The 18952-nt window shown below is 46.2% G+C and overlaps 1 protein-coding gene across 4 annotated transcripts in view; it reads left to right on the top strand.

Annotated features, from left to right (window-relative positions):
* The window catches only part of MAN2A1 (mannosidase alpha class 2A member 1), a 169822-nt gene extending 152526 nt beyond the window's left edge, over nucleotides 1-17296 (top strand). For 2 of the 4 annotated variants that reach the window (XM_051853587.2, XM_051853589.2), the window contains 3 exons: nucleotides 1664-1855; nucleotides 12901-13011; nucleotides 14556-17296. In XM_051853587.2, the coding sequence (XP_051709547.2) occupies nucleotides 1664-1855; nucleotides 12901-13011; nucleotides 14556-14708 (456 nt within the window). In that variant the 3' untranslated portion in view covers nucleotides 14709-17296. Of the gene's footprint in view, nucleotides 1-1663; nucleotides 1856-4352; nucleotides 4470-12900; nucleotides 13012-14555 lie in introns of all 4 variants that reach the window. The other 2 variants (XR_011381959.1, XR_007922515.2) reach the window with 2 other exon arrangements.
* The last annotated feature ends 1656 nt before the right edge of the window (nucleotides 17297-18952 follow it).

An 18952-nucleotide genomic window follows, 5' to 3' on the forward strand; every position in this document is an offset into this window, starting at 1 on the left:
AATGTGGATGGAGAAAGTTATTTTGTATGCTTTAATTTAATCTTTCTCTTATAAAAAGATGTAGAATAGATAATTTTTTAAGGACTCTTGCAGACCTAATATTTTTCGGTCCACCTTTTAGTATTGTAAGGTCCCTCTGCTGCCTTTGCAAAAGCGTTTTTGCTCTCCACGGTCTGAATTGTAATGACATCCTCTGTTGGCTGTTGCATGATGCTCGTCACTATTTGTTAGCTTCCTTCTGACCAGTGTTGATCTGGCATCCTGAATTTTAAGCTTCCTATCACTATAAATCGTGTCTTTGTACACAGATTAGTAGCCCAGGTTTTTGTTGGAATCCTGTAGTACCAAAATACTCAGAAGAGATCAGTGAAGTAGTTGTTTGGGAAAAAAAAGATACAAAATTAAATTTGCTTCAAACGTATCTAATGATCAAAGGACCTTTCCACATAAATTATTTTCTCTTCTATTCTTCATGTGCCTGTTCTTATTCCTTAGGCATTATTGGTCAAGTTCTACTTGGGCATTGATTTAATTAATTTCTGTGTCATTGAGCATATGTATGTCCCTAGTCCTGATTTTTTTCCCTTTTTTTTTTGATGTTTGAACATACGGAAATGTATACGTATGCATCATAGCAAAGACTAAAGTATTTTAAAGTTATACTGAATAATCATATACTATATAAATGTGGTAGCTATTCTGTAGCATCTATAATTGTTCCTGTTTTAAAATAAAATATAATAAAGCAAGTTGCAATAATTTAGCAAGTTTAAATGAAAACAGTTAGGTGGTCTAGATATGCAGCCTGAGGTATTTGTTTGTTTGTTTGTTTGTTTTTTCAAATTATTTATTTATTTGAAAGGCAGAGTTACAGAGAGAGAGAAGGATCTTCCATCTGCTGGTTCACTCCCCAAATACCTACAATGGCTGGGGCTGGGCCAGGCCGAAGCCAGGAACCAGGAGCTTCCTTGTGTCTCCCATGTCGGTGCATGGGCCCAAGTACTTGGGCCATCTTCTACTGCTTTCCAGGTGCATTAGCAGGGAGCTGGATCGAAAGTAGAGCAGCCAGGACTCAAACAGGCACCTGTATGGTATGCCGATGCAGCAGGCAGCAGCTTTACCCGCTACACCACAGCACCAGCGCCAAGTTACTTATATTATCAAATGGAACTCTCAAAAATGCCATTATTGGGTAATATTTAGCTCCTGTCATTTGGTAGTATTCATGGAAGCTTTGCATCAGTATTTGTACGTTATAGTCTTATTAAACCTGTTAACGAAACCATGAGAATGTGATGAGTGAAACTCAAAGAGAAGGGATATAGCATTTGATGATGTGTATCATGAACAGTTTGTAGTAGGCTGAGAAAAAGTTTTGCCTTGTCCTAAGATATCTACGGGACATGTTTTCAGTATTCTTACTGTTAAATCAGGAGAAGGAAGATTTTAAACATATGTTAAGCAGCCACTTACTCACTCCCTTGGCTTGCCTGTAACTGAGCTGGATGATGCCCTGTGTGTTTTTGAAGGCTGTTGTTTATAAAATGCTCCAACATCATAATAGTCACATTTTTATGTGGAATCCTTGTCAGGTACACCGGCTACTACAGTGAAATCTGCAAATGTACAGACTCTTTCAGTGTTGTTGTCTTTTTCTCGACAGGAAGAAGAGAAGAATCCTGTCAGTTACCCCTCCCTCCTCAGCCATCTCACTTCTTCTTTCCTGAATCATCCGGTCTTTCCAATGACAGAGAAGTTCTCGCCCACCTCCAAGCTGCTGGGTGAATTCGCTCCGCTAGCGTCATCTCTGCCCTGTGACATTCACCTCGTTAATCTGAGGACGATTCAAGCCAAGGTATTCACCCACAGAGAGCTGTGCAAAGTTGTGTCTTAGAGTACACTTGGTTTATGGGGGTGGGGTGGGGGTGGGGAGGGATACTGTGAGCTTTCCTGTGCCATAAGGAATCCTTAAAAGGACTTCTCCGTTAGCCAAAATCATTATGCCTTTCATAATTGACGGATGCTCAGTAGTTTAGAGAAAATCCCCATACTAATTTATTTGATTTTGTGAAAAGTTGTGTGGTGAGCGGGTCAGGAAATACCACATTTCTACAAATAAGGAAGCAAATGCTGGCCTTAGGTCATATAATGAGTAGTTGGAGGACCCGGCCTTCAGATCATCTCTGTCAACTTTTTCCATTCATTTCTCTCTGTTGGCCAGCATTTCTCAGGAGTTAGAGAAGTAGAAAGCATAGGACTTAATTATTTTTGAAGAGAGACTCCACCTATTTGTAGCTTTCTTGTGGTGGTCATTGCAACACAGACCTTGTTACTGAGAAGGCAGCATCCAGGAGAAATGTTGGAGAAAGAGCATGTGAAGCGTTATTCGGTGTGGAATAGAATTCAGTTAGAGGGCTTCAGTTTACACATAGGCCCATTTCTAAGGCCAGTGAGACCGTTTGAAAAGAATACAAATTAGGCATTTGGCATTCTTCTTATCATGCTGTGGAGCTGATGTGAACTGGCATGTGTCGATGCTGGGAATAGTAAGTGGTTATGGAATCTGTGGGAAATACCTCAGAGTACACGGCCCAAGTGTGTAAAAGGGAGGATGCTTGTGTTTAAAGACAACACAAGAAGAAAGAAATAGTTAACAAAGAACAAGGGAAAGGAAAGAAAGAAAGGGTTGGAGGGAGAGGGCAGGAGAGAAAACAAGTAAAGCAAGTATAGATGCTTACAATTAGGACGTACAGGGATGTACGAACTTCAGGTCCAGTATAAGGCACTTGTGCCTGACTGTGCATAAAGACCTGTCCATGCGCTGTCTCAGCGTGTGGCAAAGCTTGTTTCATCTCAAGTGAACTTGCAGCACATGTCGTGTACCTCATTCCTGCTGCAGGTCCTAGGGGTGCCACTGTGAACAAAGCAGACAAAAGGCCCTGGCCTTCTCAAGCTTAGATTCTAGTGGGAGGAGAAAAATTCGGAATGAAGAAGTGAGACATGTGCTATGTGTGGTGGAAATGAGTGTTATGGGGGTGGGGGACTAGCAGAAAGGAGGGAAGAGCGATTTGGAAAAGGTACAATTTTGATGCTGGTCATTGGAGAGGGCCCTGCAGAGAAGTTGACAGTGGAGCGAAAGGCTGAAGGAGGTCAGAAATGAGAGATGGCCACAGACTTCAGGGGAGTGGAGCGCCCTGGGCAGAGTGTGGAGCAAGTATGCAGGCCCTGCGGCAGGAGGTGTGGCAGAGCACAAGTCCCAGATGCTGGGCTTTTTTATCCATTGCTGTGTGCCCCTGCCGGGGGCAGCACCTGCATGGAGTAGGTGCTCAGGACCTGTTTGTTGCACGAGTGATGGTGTGGATGTTTTCCACCTGGGATGTGCCTTTTGTCTCTCGGTCGGAGCAGCAGGGATGGACAGCCAGGATCAGTAACTCCTTTGAACTTGAGGGACTGAAAACACAGACTGGAGGGCAGCCAACTCCCTGGGCCTTGGATTCTCCCTTCAGGCTCACACGGTGGAGAACTTTAGCATCCTGGGGAGTGCAAGGGCCTCCAAGGGGATGAGACCACTGTCCCTTAGCCTCTCTTCTAGACAGCTCCTCCCTCATAGTTGTTGGAAACGTATTTGTTTCCCACAAACAGCCTGAACTGGCTAGAGTCAGTGAGTATAGGGTTTTACCCCTGAACTGCAGGGCCCACATTATTTTCCATGTCACTGCTTTTTAGCAATAACTTATTTACGTTTCTCCTACTGTCACCTGTCGTCCTGTAATAAAACCTAATTCCTTCCCAGATTACAAACCCCGCTGCCCTCCAGATAGGTTAGATCCTTGAACCTCGAGGCCCTCCACAGCCTGGCCGCCACTCGGTGCAGAGCCCTGGCTTGCCGTTGCTCTTCTCACCTGTGCATGGTGTGCCACTGTCACTGCCTGCGGCAGAGCAGCTACTGACGTATACAGTGGAGCTGATCAGATACACCTGCGTCACATCCGGAGCCCTTTGAAAACAGAAATGCTTTGTAAACATACGTCAGTATCCTGATGACCTCCAGTAAATGCCAACCTGGGTGCAAATCGAGATTCTAGCAGAGGGAAGAGAGAGCAGTTGAACAACACAGAGACTTGACCAAGAAGAAGAAAAACAAATGTTCCTGCCGGCCCGTAACCACTGTGCTGGCACATACCAGAGCCTGGCAGCTGGGGCTTTTTGGCATCGTATCAGTTGGTGCCAGTTCCTGTGTCAGCCTTTGACACTTATTTCCAGCTGTGGCTTAAACGTCCACTAGTAATCCTAGGGCATTGATCGCTCCATTCAAAATGCCTTCTTTAAAGAATTGCTCTCTGTCCCCTAAGCTCTGATAAAAGATTATCATTAAAGGATGCGGATGAGGATATTGATTCAGAGAGACTGTGACTTGAAAGGTGTCCGCTGTCGTTCCGTGGTTCTCCTAAAAGAAAGAAAACAACTCAGTGAGTAAACCCAGAAGCAAGACCTAAGTGTCTTGGATTACGTTCCTGTTCTATGCTGGCCGTCCCTGCATGCGGTACTGGGGTTGTTCACTGGGAGGTCACAGCTCATTTTCCCCTCTGTGTTGATAATGTCATCACAGAGATCAGGTACCCAGCAAGACCAGAGGGTGCGCCAGCCTGCATCTCAGGAAGCATTGTTCCAGCCACCATGGTGTTTTCTGAGGACCACCTCAGCGTGATGGGGCACGTGTCTCCTGGCTGGCCTCCTCTCTCAGCCATATGTTGCGGGGCGCCCCTGTCTGCTCAGGCCCCCAGCTGCTGTCTGAAGGTCCCTTAGTTCTAGCCCTCAGTTGGTCTCCCCATTCCTTGTTGGAAAAGGGGTCATAGGCAGGCACAGTGAGAGAAGTGAGGTGCCGGTGGAGGTGTGCTAACCCCTGGGGTGGCCCAGCACTTAGAGACGCCAGTCCAGAGAGGCTTGTGAAATGTCCCTGTCTCTGAGACCCCACTTCTTCAGTCTGGGGATGAGAGCCTAGAAATTAGTAATTTTTAAACCCCTACACGGAGTTTCCATTTCATTGGAATTTGAATTTCCATTGGAATTTCAATGATTGAAGCCAGTCCCCACCCCGCCCCTGTGGTAACTGGCAGCATCAGAGCCATGCCGAGACCTCTGGCACCGGAGTGCTGTGTGTGGCCTCAGAGAGAGAAGCTGACTTCTGAGCGTTTCTAAATCTCTTCCTCAAAGTCCAGTTTTCCAGGACTTGCTTCATATCAGTAGATGGGTCTCGGTTTTCCCATGGACGGAGCTTACTTTTCAGCTTTGCATCTGCTTGTGGGACAGGCACATGTGCCACATATCTATAATGAGGTGAAGGGGGAGCAGGCATGCCCGGCGGTCCTGCCCCGCAGTGTGCTACAGCCCAGCCCTCTGTGGCCAGTGACCGGGAACTGAACCGTCAGCCTGTAGGCCTGGCCTGCGACCTCATCACTCGTGCACCCCCTTCCCTTAATGCTGTGAAGAGCTGGAGATGTCCCAGACAGGCTTCTGTAAAGGTCTAAAAGGACGGGACAGGAGCACTACAGGCACACTGACGGGGGCCCTGCTGTCAGGAAGCGCTTGTTATTGAAGGGGAAGGGAGGAGGTGAGAGAGTCTCACGGAAGGACAGATCGGGAGTCACGTTCTGGGGGCTGCTGCTGCAGGTTCAGTCTGGAGCAGTGGCACAGAGGGGAAACCGACGGAGCCCTTCCTCACGGCTTCCTGGAACAGTTTTGCCTGGGTGGTATGAGAAGTTCCAGCTCTACCTGTTTTCACATGACTCTTGTTGCTTTCATGTTCAGACTTTTTTTTTTTCTCATTTCCATATATGAGAGTATTTCACAAGATTCATGGAAAGGGGGAATTAAAACATAAGTTTATTTTAGTGCAAAAGATTTTGAAATTTGTGTATCTTTTTTTCATAATATGTGTGTTCTGTGAACTTTGTGAAGATCCCACATGTGTAGGGATTGAAAAAAAAATTTAAAGGTGTATTTATTTATTTGGCCAAGTTAGAGAGACAGAGATTTTCCATCCACTGGTTTACTCTCCAAGGGTTGGGCCAGACTGGAAACCCCATCAGGGTCTCCCTCATGGTTGGCAGGGGCCCAAGCACTTGGGCCATCTTCTGCTGCTTTCCAGGTACATTAGTAGGGAGCTGCATCAAAAGTGGAGCTGTCACGGGAGGAAAGGCCGTGGAAGCCATGGGGTTCTTGTCTTCATGCAAGAAAGAATTCAGGCGTGAGACAGAGTGAAGTGATAAGACTTTATTGGGGATAGGGCATCCATCAGGACAGAAGAGAAAGAGAGAGAGCACCCAGTCTCTCGGGTTGGGGGAGAGGGAGGCTACATGGTTGAGTGGAGAGAGTACACCTGGGCAGGCCAGGCGGGTGGCTCAGCCAAGAGGCGCACAGTCCGTTTGGACTCCCTAGGTTTTTAAGGGAGTCTGTTTACCCACCTCCCCCTCTCCTCCAGGACAAAGGATGGGGAGTCCTGGCAGAAGGGTTGTTGGGTGAAAATTAGCCAGTTCCTCCCCAGATTTGCTGGCACCCAGGCAGAGTAGGGGGGCTTCCCTTAGGGCATCTGAGAAGGTTTTATTGCCCCCTGTGATCAGGTGACCCCTTTGGTGCTGAGAGAGAATTCTCCTGGGAGCTTTCCTTGGGGAAGGGCTGGGACCACCTGGGGGGTTATCAGGGTCTGGGCAGGACTTCAAAGTGCAAGATGTTGGACTTCTAGAGCTTCTTCAGTGGGTGCTGGTCTTCAGGCCTGTCTCACACACACGTAGGCTAAATTTCTGACTTGCTACCTAGCAGAGCAGCAGGGACTTGAACTGGCACCCATATGGATTGCTGGCATCTTAAGTAGCAGCATCTCAAGTAGTGGCTTAACCCACTGTGCCACAATGCCAGCCCCTCAAAATTTTTACAACAAAATAAACTTCAGTTTTAATTCCATTTTTCATGAACTTTATAATTATTTATTTATTTATTTATGAAGCAAATAGAGCTGGAAACACAGAGTACCCATCCATTGGTTCATTCCCCAAGTGCCCAGAATGGCCTGAGACCTGAAGCCAGGAGCTCATGTCAGTTTTCCCACACTGGTGGCAGGAATCCAGCTTCTCAGAGCCTCCCAGGGTCTGCACTAGGAGGTAGCTCAACTCGGAGCCAGAGCCGAGAGTCAAACCCAGTTACTCTGATGTGGAAACTGGGTATCCTAACCAAAGTCCTAACTGCTGGATTAAACACCTGCCTCCATAAACTTTTTCAAGTATTCTCTTATGTAACATGATTTTTTCATTCTATGTAGGACTCATGGTTCACAGCTAATTGTTTTCTGCAAATGGTTAATGTCAGTACCACTTAGTTAATAAGATTTTTTTCTCCCCAGTTGTTTATGCTGCCACTTCTTTTCTTACAAAAATCAGTTTCAGGTTTTTACTTTATTTTGCCTTTCTTACAAGAATTGATTGGTGCTTTATTGATCTTGCTAGCTTCTGGAAAGGTGAAAATTGTGGGGGGAAAAAATTCCTTTGTTGTTCCTAAGAATACCCATTAACCTTCCCTTTCTGTCTGTCATCTTATCTTGTTGATCAAAAAGGATAGCTATTATTGGGACATTTTAATGAGCACCCCAGAAAATGAATTGCTACTGGTTACTTCCTGTCTCTGGACTTCCAGCAAAGTGTACAGTTTTCTAACCTTTCCAGCTGCCAGAACCCACTCAAGACGAGAATTGTTAGGGGTTCTCAGAGCAGCTGAGTGGATTGGAGTAATCTTCCCAGCACATGTTCAGCTGAATCTTAATATCCTTGTGTGCCTTAGAAATCTTAGGATCTCTTGGAGAATGTGGCCAAAGTTATAGCCCTTCTTTTTCACCAGAAAAACAATGCATGCACGTATGACTTAACGTTACAGTTTGCAAAAGTCTGCTGACTGCCGACCTTTGAGTTGAGTTTTCTTTAGGCATGATGCAGGAATGGCACAACTCTCCCATCTCAAGTCCTCGTCCACTGTGGTGGAGGAGGATTTGCCTGTTCTCCCTTAGGAGACACTGTCAAGTGCACGCATAATTTCCAGAATGGCCTTAAATCTTATTTGACATGAGATGAACAAATAAGAGTAGGTAGAAAGGGGCTTGGTGCTGTGGCGAAATGGGTAAAGTTTCCACCTGCAATGCTGGCATCCAGTATGGGCACTGGTTCCTGTCCCAGCTGCTCCACCTCCAGTCCAGCTCCCTACTAATTGGGAAAAGCAGTAGAAGATGGCCCAAGTGTCTTGGGGCCCTGACACCCACTTGGGAGACCTGAGTGAAGCTCCTGGCTCCTAGCTTTGACCTGGCCCAGTGTTAGCTGTTTCTGCCACATAGGGAGTGAATCAGCAAGTAGAAGATCTCTCTGTCTCTGTCTCTCTCTGTGTAACTCTGACTTTCAAAATAAATAAATAAATCTTAAAAAAATAAAAAGGAGTAATTAGATGGTGGATGGACAGAAATTAGTTTCCAAACCTTCTTCAGAAAAAATTGATGCATGTTTTGATAAGTCATGGTTTCATCTCTGCCTTAAGTCATCAGAAAGGTTGTCTCCTTTAGTTGTAGTACATTTAAAAATCCTTATCTTTCCCCTCCTGGCTGATGAGTATCAGTGAGCACCTCTGCATAGCCAGACCACAGGAGAGTGGAGTTGCCTCCACCCTGGCGTCCCATCACCTGGGTTTGGGTGGGGCTCCTCCCCTTAATAACCATGTGGCTTAGAGAGCAAGTCACTTAACTTCCTCGTTAGTATCCTGCCGATTGATAGTGTAGTCTGCACCTTTGGAATGTTCTCAGGGCTGGCAATACTATTTATGAAGCGTGTCTGGCTTGTGGGAAGCTGTGTGAGCGCTTGGGAAGTAGATTCTCATCCATGCTCACTCCGCCATGAGCGGTTGTGAGGGTTACTAATAAGGAAGTAAAAATGTCAGCATGGTTTTTATAAATTAGAGAAGGTGGACATTTATTGCCAAAGTAAGTCTTAATGTCATTTTGACTTACATGTCTGAGTTAATAATTCCTCAGATTTTTTTTTTTTTTAAACAGCGTAACTGTGGCAGGTGGTTAGCCTAGCAGTGAAGGTGCCTGCATCCCATACCAAAGTGCCCTGGCTCTGGCTCCTGACTCCAGCCTACCCCTAATGCAGATCCTGGGAGGCAGTGGTGATGTGGGAGACATAAGTTGAGTTGCTGGCACGCAGCCTTGGTCTCGGCTAGGCCTGGCCATTGCAGCCGTTTAGGGGGCGAACCAGCAGGTGGGAGCTGTCTGTCCATCCGTCTGCCTGCCTGTAAATCGTCTGCGTGCCAGGGCCACATGCTAGGGACTTTGTGTTCAGTGCTGACTTGCAGCTCTCACAACACCAGGAAGACGATATGGGCAGTGTTTTTATCCTGTCTTACAGAAGAGCAGAGAACTGACCTAGACGTGGGCACTCACACAGCCAGTGCATGGTGGCGCTGTGAGGCACCCCCGAGTGTGGCAGACTCTCGGAGCCATAGGCTGGCTCTTGTGTGGGAAAAAGAGGGGAGGGGCAGGCTGAAAACCCCGGGGGACATCCTGTCCATTTTCTCCTGCCTCCTCGGGAGTCATGGGGCACCTACGGAGAGATGTCCCTGGAGGGAAGAGGTCAGGACTCACCCTTGCAGGTCACTCGTGGTCCTTGCAGCTGCAGTCCGAGAGAGGGTGCGCTGGGATAGGGCCTTCCCTGCACGTTGAAACAGTTAAATATACGAATAGAGGTGTGTGTGCCACCACAGCCATCTCAGAGGTCGCTGCAAAGTAAAATGAGTGAACAGTGTTCTGCCTGGGGTCTGCATACACCAAGTGCTGCGCAAGTGTTAGGAATGACTGTCGCTGTCCCCGGGGCTGGCTCTGGAGCCTCGGAGGCATCCCACGGGTCCAGACTAGCTCATGGAATTTGCAGAGCTTAAGTCCTTGACTCAGAGTCACCCAACTGGTTGATGATAGAGCTGTGAGCCCAGCTTTATCTGATGGCTTCATTTGCCAGAGCCTCGCCCGCCACCACATAGCACACACACACTCTGCACTGGCAGCCCTAGCCCCTGAGCGGGGTGTTGGTTGGATGCCCTGAAGTCAGTGCTGTGGGGCTGTTGCCCTGTGTGGTTTTTGAACGCCGCGGCCCTGCTGCAGTGGTGCAGCCTCACGTGGGGTCTCAGGGCCTGGCACAGTCTTCACACTGGTGATTTCACCCCCTGGCACCCTCCCCTTTCTGGGGCACCCACATTATTCCTGCATTAATGAATGAATGCAAAATCACTCGCCTCAAAAATCTGTTTGTTCTCCCAGAGCGTGCAGTGTGACTGCTTGAAGGGATCTGTTTTCCTGCTTGAATATTCAAGTTAAATTCACAGTTTCCCTACTTTGAAAAACAGTTTTCTTGGAAATAAAATGTCTAGACAGACTTTGAAACCAAGAAACTGCTGCTTTGCCTCAGGTATTTTTGCTTGAAAACTGGTATTTTCATGAATATTTGATTTAAAAAAAAAAACTTGGACAAGATTGCTGTTTCAGTCCTTACAAAAGTGATACTGGTTTTGTTTTCAGAAAGTATAACTTTTCTATTCAGTGAACATAGATGTTTGTAACATTTATTTCTATTTTTGTGGTGTTGGTGCCTGTCTCTTGTGGAATTCCCAAGGTGTTTCCTGGCCCACAACTTGTGTCCCTCTCAGCTTCTCGGGAGCTGTCAGAAGTCATTACTCCGCAAGCAAATGTGTTGTGGATATTTTAGCTGTGCCTGCTAGCAAGTGGCTTTTAAGGAGGGCTCTATGAATTAAAATGGCTGGCCAAATGCTTCGGGTTAATACTGACAAGTGATTTTAAAAGAATCTAATTAAGAGGCCATCTGATCTTTGAATTCAAAGAAGGACTTCATTATGATTTTGATATAAAACTCTAGAAGTCTAATTTGGCATCTGGCCAGCGATTCTTTAGCTATAAAGTTACTATGTCAATAAAGGAAATTTATGACTAAGAAGTTAAATGAGAGTATTGTTTAATGTGAAGGTAGAATAGTCACTCACACTGATTTGATGGCTGACACTGGTAGAAATCCTCAAAGATAACACGCAGGGGTGTCCCCTGTGCCCGGCCCTGGGCCGAGTCCTCATTATGCTGTTTGCTTTCACTTCATCTCCATTGCATGGAAACAGAAAACCTGGCTTTGCTGAAATCAGCAGCTGTGAAGTTGAGCTGTGAAGTTGCGGAGTGTGGAGCCAGCTCTCAGAGCGTCTGACTCCTGGCCCAGGCTCTGACCCACTCGGGTCTGTAGCGTCTGAACTGCAGGTCACCCTGCATGTCACCCTGCACCCCGCCAGGCTGTGGCAGGCTTTCAGTGGCCGCTCCCGCACCGTGACTCCATGGAGGAAGTGCAGAGGCACTCAGTCCATCTTGCAGAAAAGAAGTAGATGACTACTCCCAGGTTCACTGTTGGTGCGGCACAGAACGCTCCTTGTTACTGTTCTGAGGATCTTAATCAGTGTACAAAGTGAAGGGTTTTCTTCTGAACTGTTTGTGCTATGTGGAGGGGGTGTGGAACTGATTGAAATTTCATTAGAAATCTTTGTCCTTGCACGTAAACCTGCTGTGGGTGCCATGTGGCTGTGGGATGACTCCAGATTCCTCAAGTGACATTTCCTCTCCCTTCAAACAAAATCGTAGCAACACCATTGCAAAACCCCAGTACGAAACAGCATAACACAGGTTGTTCCAGCCAGGAGTCTGAGGTGGGGACAGCTGTCGACCGTCGCGGCGTGTTGCTGTGCAGGTACTGGAGACTTAGGCAGCATCTGGACATCGCAAGCCTCTTCCCTCCTCCCGGGCCCGTTCCTCTCTGGGACTGCAGAAGGGAGGAGGAATCCTTATTATCACAGTGCCGGCACCGAGCCACACATGCCTCACCTTTGAGTAACTCTAGGTTTCACAGTTTTTCCTAGGATTTTTCATTCTTTTTGCTTATTATCATATTTTCTATGATAATATTATATTTATATACTACATTGAATATATTTATATTATCCATATTTCCCACTTGAAAAAACAATTTATTAAGGTAATTTTGTAATTAAGATAATTAAGATAACTTAGCTAATAAATGAAGGTGACCTCACAAATGATAAGCAAAATGAAGTCAATTTCAATGTTGCTTATGTAAAGATAAGCAATCCATTAGAGATTAAGACTGTTAATGCAGTTAACAAGGTTGGTGTTCAGCGAAGAAGCAAACTGCAGTTTTAAGGTGGATGGTGCATCCTTCAGTGACCAGAGAAAGACTAAGTTCGGGTGTAATATGAGGGACCTTCAGGACGTTCATGGAAAATGTATTATGACAAAGGACATTTCAAAAGTGTTTGCACCCAAATTCTTTTTAGTTCCATTTTCCATGAACTTTTTCGAAGTTCCCCCTGACTTTATTCAAGTGATATGTATGTTAAGGAATAAAAATGAAATTCTCTGTTTGAAGAAACTCTGACAAAACAATACATGGTATAAAGAATCTTCAAAAACAGTTCACAGAAAATGTGTATGATGAAAAAAAAACTGCCTAGGTTTGCAGGGTTTTTTTGCACTGTGAACTTTTCAAAGAACCCATTTGTGTGTGGACAGAAGAAAACGTGAGTCCTCAGGGACTCTGGGGGATGCGGTTACCTTGGAACTTAATCTCACCTGGCTCAGCAGGCTGCGGGAGAGGTGGAGGGCCTGGAGCTGGTGAGCAGGTGCAGGGGACAGGGAACTGGGAGGAAGCGGATCTCTCATTGCTGATGGCCTGGTTTGGGGCTGCTTCCTGCGAGCCCATGGGGTGCACCTGCCTTGGACACCTGCTGCAGCTTTCTGCTCGTTTGCAGGTGGGCAGCGGCTATTCCGATGAGGCAGCCTTGATCCTCCACAGGAAAGGCTTCGACTGCCGGTTCCCCAGCAGAGGCACGGGACTGCTTTGCTCTACTACTCAGGGAAAGGTGAGTTGCAAGTTAAGCGCTTGGAAAGCCTCCCTGTATGCAGAACCCATCCAGCCAACAACGGTGCTGTGTTTCGCTGACTCCGTTCCCTCCGCCTGCAGGCGGGACAGCTCTTTGGCCCCTGCAGTCTCCTCTCCTGTCAGCAGCAAGGTGCATCTGGATGCCGGGCTTACTCCTTGCACTGCCAGCCTCCCCTGGCGCATGACACGGTTGGCTTTGGCCCTGGCAAACCCAAGGCCCTCAGAGGCCCCGGGCAAGATGTGTACTCGGCGAAGCAGGTCAGGGTAGCAGGGAAGTGAGTGCAGCGTTGAGACTGGTCACCACCCTTCACCAGTCACCGCCCACCACCAGTCAGTAGCCTCCCCTGGGAATTCAGGGTCTGTGGAGTTGGTCTGGCTGGTGGTGCCATGGGGCCTCTCCCTGGCGGGAAACGAACCATCTGTGTCTCTGAGCAGCTGTGAGCCGGGGCTGTGACTCCAGCACACAGGCAGCTCTGCTCTGATGCCCCATGGATGCAGTGCAGTGTGGACTCCAGGGGTGCAGCCTCAGCCCCGCAGATTGGCGTGTGGCTAAGGCCTGCGAACAACAGAGACGCAACCTGGGAGGAGCCCCTAAGTCTGCTTCCAGCAGCTTCTCCATCCCCCTCACCCCACCCCGCCCCATGTGCAGTCGGTGCCAAGGAGCACTGGTGCTTCTGTTAACTTTCCTCATTCGGTCTGTCCTCTGCCTGATTGTGGATGATCTGTGCACCCCTGGTTCTGAGCCTTCTCCCATGAAGGCACGGAGCCTGAAAGGGCTCACAGTCTCCAGAGACATAATTGGGGCACCCTGCAGGGGCGAGAGGGGGCGAGCCCTGCCCACTGTGGGCTGGAACTTGATAACAACAGATGGTGCCTTCCTGGTTACAGGCCCTTGTCCTCTCTCTCCACTCTGCTAGAACAGGAAGAAATGACTGAGAACCACCCTCTGAGGGTTAAACAGAGACCGAAAGAGAAGTGTGATTTTAAAGCTGGGTGTCCAAATGCTGAAATTCTCAACCAACCCAGAATGCAGTGCTGAACATGTTGTCCCTTGTCGCCCCCCGGGGACAGTTTGTGCGTGTGCAAGCCCTTACATTCCCATACTTCATGCACGTCTCCTTGAAAGTCCTTACTGTGGACTTCTTCCTGAGTCTTTTTTTTTTTTTTAAGAAAAGATTTATTTATTTGAAAGGCAGGGTTACTGAAAGGCAGAGGCAGAGAGAGAGAAAAAAAGGGCTTCCATCCACTGGGTCACTCCCCAGGTGGCCACAATAGCTGGAGCTGTGCCCATCCGAAGCCAGGAGCCAGGAGACCTTCTTTCAGGTCTCCCACATGGGTGCAGGGGTCCAGGCACTTGGGCCATCTTCTACTGCTTTCCCAGGCCATAGCAGAGAGCTAGATCAGAAGCGAAGCAGCTGGGACTCAAACCAGCACCCATCTGGGATGTCAACACTAACTGATGCACTCCCAATCTTTCTTCAGGGTTGTTTTCAATATGCAAATCTTGTATCATTTTCTTTTTAGATGCCGGTACAGAAACTTTTTAGCAAGTTTACTGTTGAAAGCCTCACACCTTCATCGATATCCTTGATGCATTCACCCGCAGACGCCCAGAATATAAGTGAGATCAACTTGAGTCCCATGGAAATCAGCACATTTCGAATCCGCTTGAGATGAACGTGACCTTCAGATTTGGCTCGGGAAGCATTGGCTTTTCTACCTTTCTTGGTTTGACGTGCAATAAAGAAGCAGATTATTTTAGCTTCTGGCTACTGTGAGAACATGATTCTGTGATTTTTAAAAATAAATAAATAAATAAAACAGGACAGAAAGAAAAAAAAAAGCCATGCTATGACCCAGGTTTCTTAAGTTCCTCCTATGGACTACCACCATCAGTATGAATCGCAGCAAGCGAAGAAATATTTAAAGACAACCTCTCAACAGCTTGTATCTCAGGTTAAATGATAACTAATTATGTCTGTGTTGGGGGTTGTGCAGAGATTCTTATCTGTACTTGTGTCGCAAATCCTTGTTAGTTTTACAGAAATACCTGTCTGACCAAAATGGAGTAAAAAAAAAGTGGTGGGGAATAGCTAATGGCCAAAATGGTTGCAATTATTCATACACATGAGAAAAAGTTGTGTGTGTTGAAATATGTGGAAAAGTGCAATCCCTCAGCCCTTACGATAAACATAGTTGATTGTCACACCTTTTTTTATACGAACCTCTTACCCCTTCCCTTTGTAAGTATTTCTGGAAGTACCTGATTTTGAATCGTTCAGCAGTAGAAAAAGAGGCATATTTTCATTACTTGACAATGTGGGATAGGTGCAATTTATTCCATTGTCACTGAGATAGAAGAAGCAATTCCACAGGTACCATAAACCTATTTTGGGTACCACAAAGGTGTCTTTTTACACAGCTCATTTGAATACAGGTGTTCTGAGATGGGGGTTTTCTATTTTAAAATTACCATATCAAAATAAATGTGCCTTATTTTTTTATAAGTCTTGTTAAATCTTTTGGTGTCCATATTACTGTCTGGGGAAGCGGGGTGGGGGGTAAGGAGGGGGGTGGGTACTTTTTATGACGCGTAATTTGTGTGATTTTTGCCTGACAATACCGGCCACCTTCTGATCTGTTTCATTCAATTTGTGGTGATGTCACTCGAAACATTTTGACTATTTGAATGTACTGAGATGTCAGATAACAAAACAAGGAAGGAAAATATTGTTAATTAAAATATGCTGCTGCCAAGGAAACCACAACTTGAAGCCAGGATTTTGTGGCACACAAAATCCAGATGTTTCCGTTTCACAGTAGTTAACCGTGTTGAAGAGAGAATGCTTTAAGATAGACCCTGGTTTGGAACCCTTACATATAGCTCATCATGATTTTACCTTATTAAAGAATGTTTGTGTAGCTGATTGCAAACTCTTGTTTGTGCTAACCTCAGAGTCACGTTCCAAGCCCATGTGCCATTAGAGAACTTTTAATAAAGTTTAGTTGGGATCCTTGTTTCCTTAATATTAAAATAGCAGCAATATTAGCTGGCAACTTTTAGAATATTTAATTCCCACATAGAAAGGATTCTTTGAGTATGTCCAAAGTTTTCGCAAATGCCGACTTTAAACTTCCTTTTACTTCTTGCCATTCCAACGTCTTTCTGGAAAAAATGAAAGCCGGATTTCCGTCTTACCACGTAGTCTGGATTTTCCCTCCAGATGCAGCTCCTAAGGTGGTTGTTGTTACATTAAATTCATAACCTCCTTCACCTTTAATAATTAAGGAAACAATACCAGTGTTGATAAAGATATTACAGAGAGGTTTAATTTCATGCAATAAACTTGTACTGTACATTTCCTTCCTCGCTTTTTCAAGAATAAACAACTAAAAAAATATGTTTTTTGTGGACATCTATAGATGATAAGGTTGCCAGAAGCAAATCCCAGGAGCAAGATCAGTATTTTCATTGCATCTTCAATGTCAAGCCTTCCTATGGGAGTTCACTGTGTTTTGTGGTTAAGTGGGTACGCTTAATCACTCTGGAAATTCTGATCAGATGAAATAAAAAATCTGATGCAATAACAGTAGTTTTGCCACTTCTGGTTGTTTGAGATCGATCCGTCCCATGTCAGTCGAGGTTTTATTCCATGTGTGTTGCCACCAGCTGTTCACAGGTAAAGCAGAAGGTCACCACAACCAGCAGGCTTCTGCATTCAAGAGTTAGCTTTTAGAGGAAGCCATCAGGGAGATGAAGAAGAGGAGGCCTTTGCTTTGGGTTGTGGTCAAGAACTGAGCAAATAATGTCACCGGCACACACTGAAAACCATGCGCTGCGGTAGTGATCTGCGTGGCATGTTAGGTTTTATTGCATTTAGTAGCACAGTCGTTTAGTTATCCAACTCTCCCCCCACCCCCTGATTCCCTCCCTCTTTTCCCCTCCCCCTCTCCCTCTCCCTCTGGAAATTTTAATTTGAGGTTATAACTGCAGTCTTCAAGAACTGAGCATCCTTGTTTTCTATAAATAATTACGAAAATGCTGTAAAATGTGTTGTAGACATTGTAATTATCTTCCCATGTCTTTGTTGTAGTTGTGCCGAAATGTTTTCATATTCCTTTGTCTGAAAGAAAATGTTTGCTTTCATTCTGATTGTTTTCTCACCTTAGAATCAACAGGTTTTGATATTTTCTCTTGGAAGATTTTATATCTTTTTGGGATTATGTAATATAAGATCTCTAATAAAAGATAATCTTATCCTGTGCCTGGTTCTCCAGAGTAATTCTTATTCCTGTTTTGTAAGCAGTTATATGAAAATATTTATTAAGACATCAGAGTGGGGTTAGAGGTGAGTAGGGAGGGCTTGTTCTTCCTTCCTGAATCTGCTTCTTTAGTAGAGAGAATCAGTCACTACTGTGTTGCTACCACGTATCAAAGCGGAATACAGGTGCCTGAAGAGAGGTTCAAGTGGGCAAGACTCCTTCACTAAAAACTGGCTTAGGCAAAAATTGGGAATTGTCCTCCGTAACCAACATTCAAGGGTAGGAAAGAGCACTCTTAAGTGCAGCTACAGCCAAGCGTGCGACGTCACCCAGGGTCTGCCCTGATCTCTTGGCCTTGTGTTCCTCAGAGCTAGCTGACCTGTTTGGATGGAGTTGGCCCATGTGATGGCTAGAGGGCCCCCAGCAGATCCTGATGGCTTAACTGTTTCTGGAAGACCTCCTGGGGATTGATGTCACTGGCCGTCCTCTGGCTCACGTGCTAACGCTGGTGGCTAGGAGTGTAGAGTTACAGAATCACACAGACGAATGCACTCAAGCAAATGGGACTCTACAGCCAGAGAAGTGCGCGTTGGAAATGTGATTTTAGTCAAAGGGAAGCAAAAAGCCACACCTATCTGAGTTTCAGGAAGGCCCGGTAGGAAAGGTAGACAAGATGATTCCTAAAGGATGACTTCAACAGGTAGAGACAGTGTGTGTCCCCCACCGGAGGCCGGACAGGAGAGACATCGTGATAGCACAGCCTAGAGGTCTAGAAGTCATCTGCGTGCAGTGGTGCTGTCCTATAAAACCTTGTTTGATGAAGGAAAATCTGTATAGATGTGCTGGCCAGTGCAGCCCTGTGTGGCTCATGACCACTTGAAATGGTAAGTGCAGCTAAGAAATTCAGTATCTTAATTGAATTGTAATTAAATAGCCACACGTGACTGCTATCCTGGAGCTTTGGTCCGAAGCAGAGGGTATGTAGAAGACATGAGCACAACTGGAGATTCACATTAGGCGCATTTGGATAGGATCCTGCTCCTCAAAGTGTGGGCCCCGACCGGCAGCGCTGTTAGAAATGCAGACTCAAGCCCTAGCTCAGAGCACCTGAGTCAGGACCTGGTTTTCACAAGCTCCCGGGACTATTCATGTGCTCATTAAAGCACCAGCCCAGCACACTGTTCAAGGAGGGTCTCTCCCTGCTTTTCAAACTTTTTTTTTCTTTAACATCTCTTGATGCTTTAAGGCTTGTACCCTACTGCCTACTGTCAGAACAGACCGTGAGCTCTTGGCCGCTTGTCCGTGCCACCCAATGCCATGTGTTAACACCATCTCGGGCTGTACCTACACAGATAGCCCTGCCCCCCTTACTTTGTTTTCTGCACAGATGCCAAAGTGAGCTCCTAAAAAGGAAAATTGGAAAGGCATCTTCTCTTTGAAAATCTGTTTCCTGTGACATTAGAGTACTGCCTAAATGCCCTCCCTGGCCTGCTCTCTGTCTTTCCAGCTATGTGAGCTTGTGTATTATTTAAGGAGTCCTTGCTGGGGCCAGCGCTGTGGCATAGTGGGCTAAGCCTCCACCTGCAGCGCCAGCATCCCACATGGGTGCCGTTTCTAGTGCCGGCTGCCCTCTTCTAATCCAGCTCTCAGCTATGACC

Source organism: Oryctolagus cuniculus, chromosome 14 (assembly GCF_964237555.1).
Source record: "Oryctolagus cuniculus chromosome 14, mOryCun1.1, whole genome shotgun sequence".
NCBI classification, from domain to species: Eukaryota; Metazoa; Chordata; class Mammalia; order Lagomorpha; family Leporidae; genus Oryctolagus; species Oryctolagus cuniculus.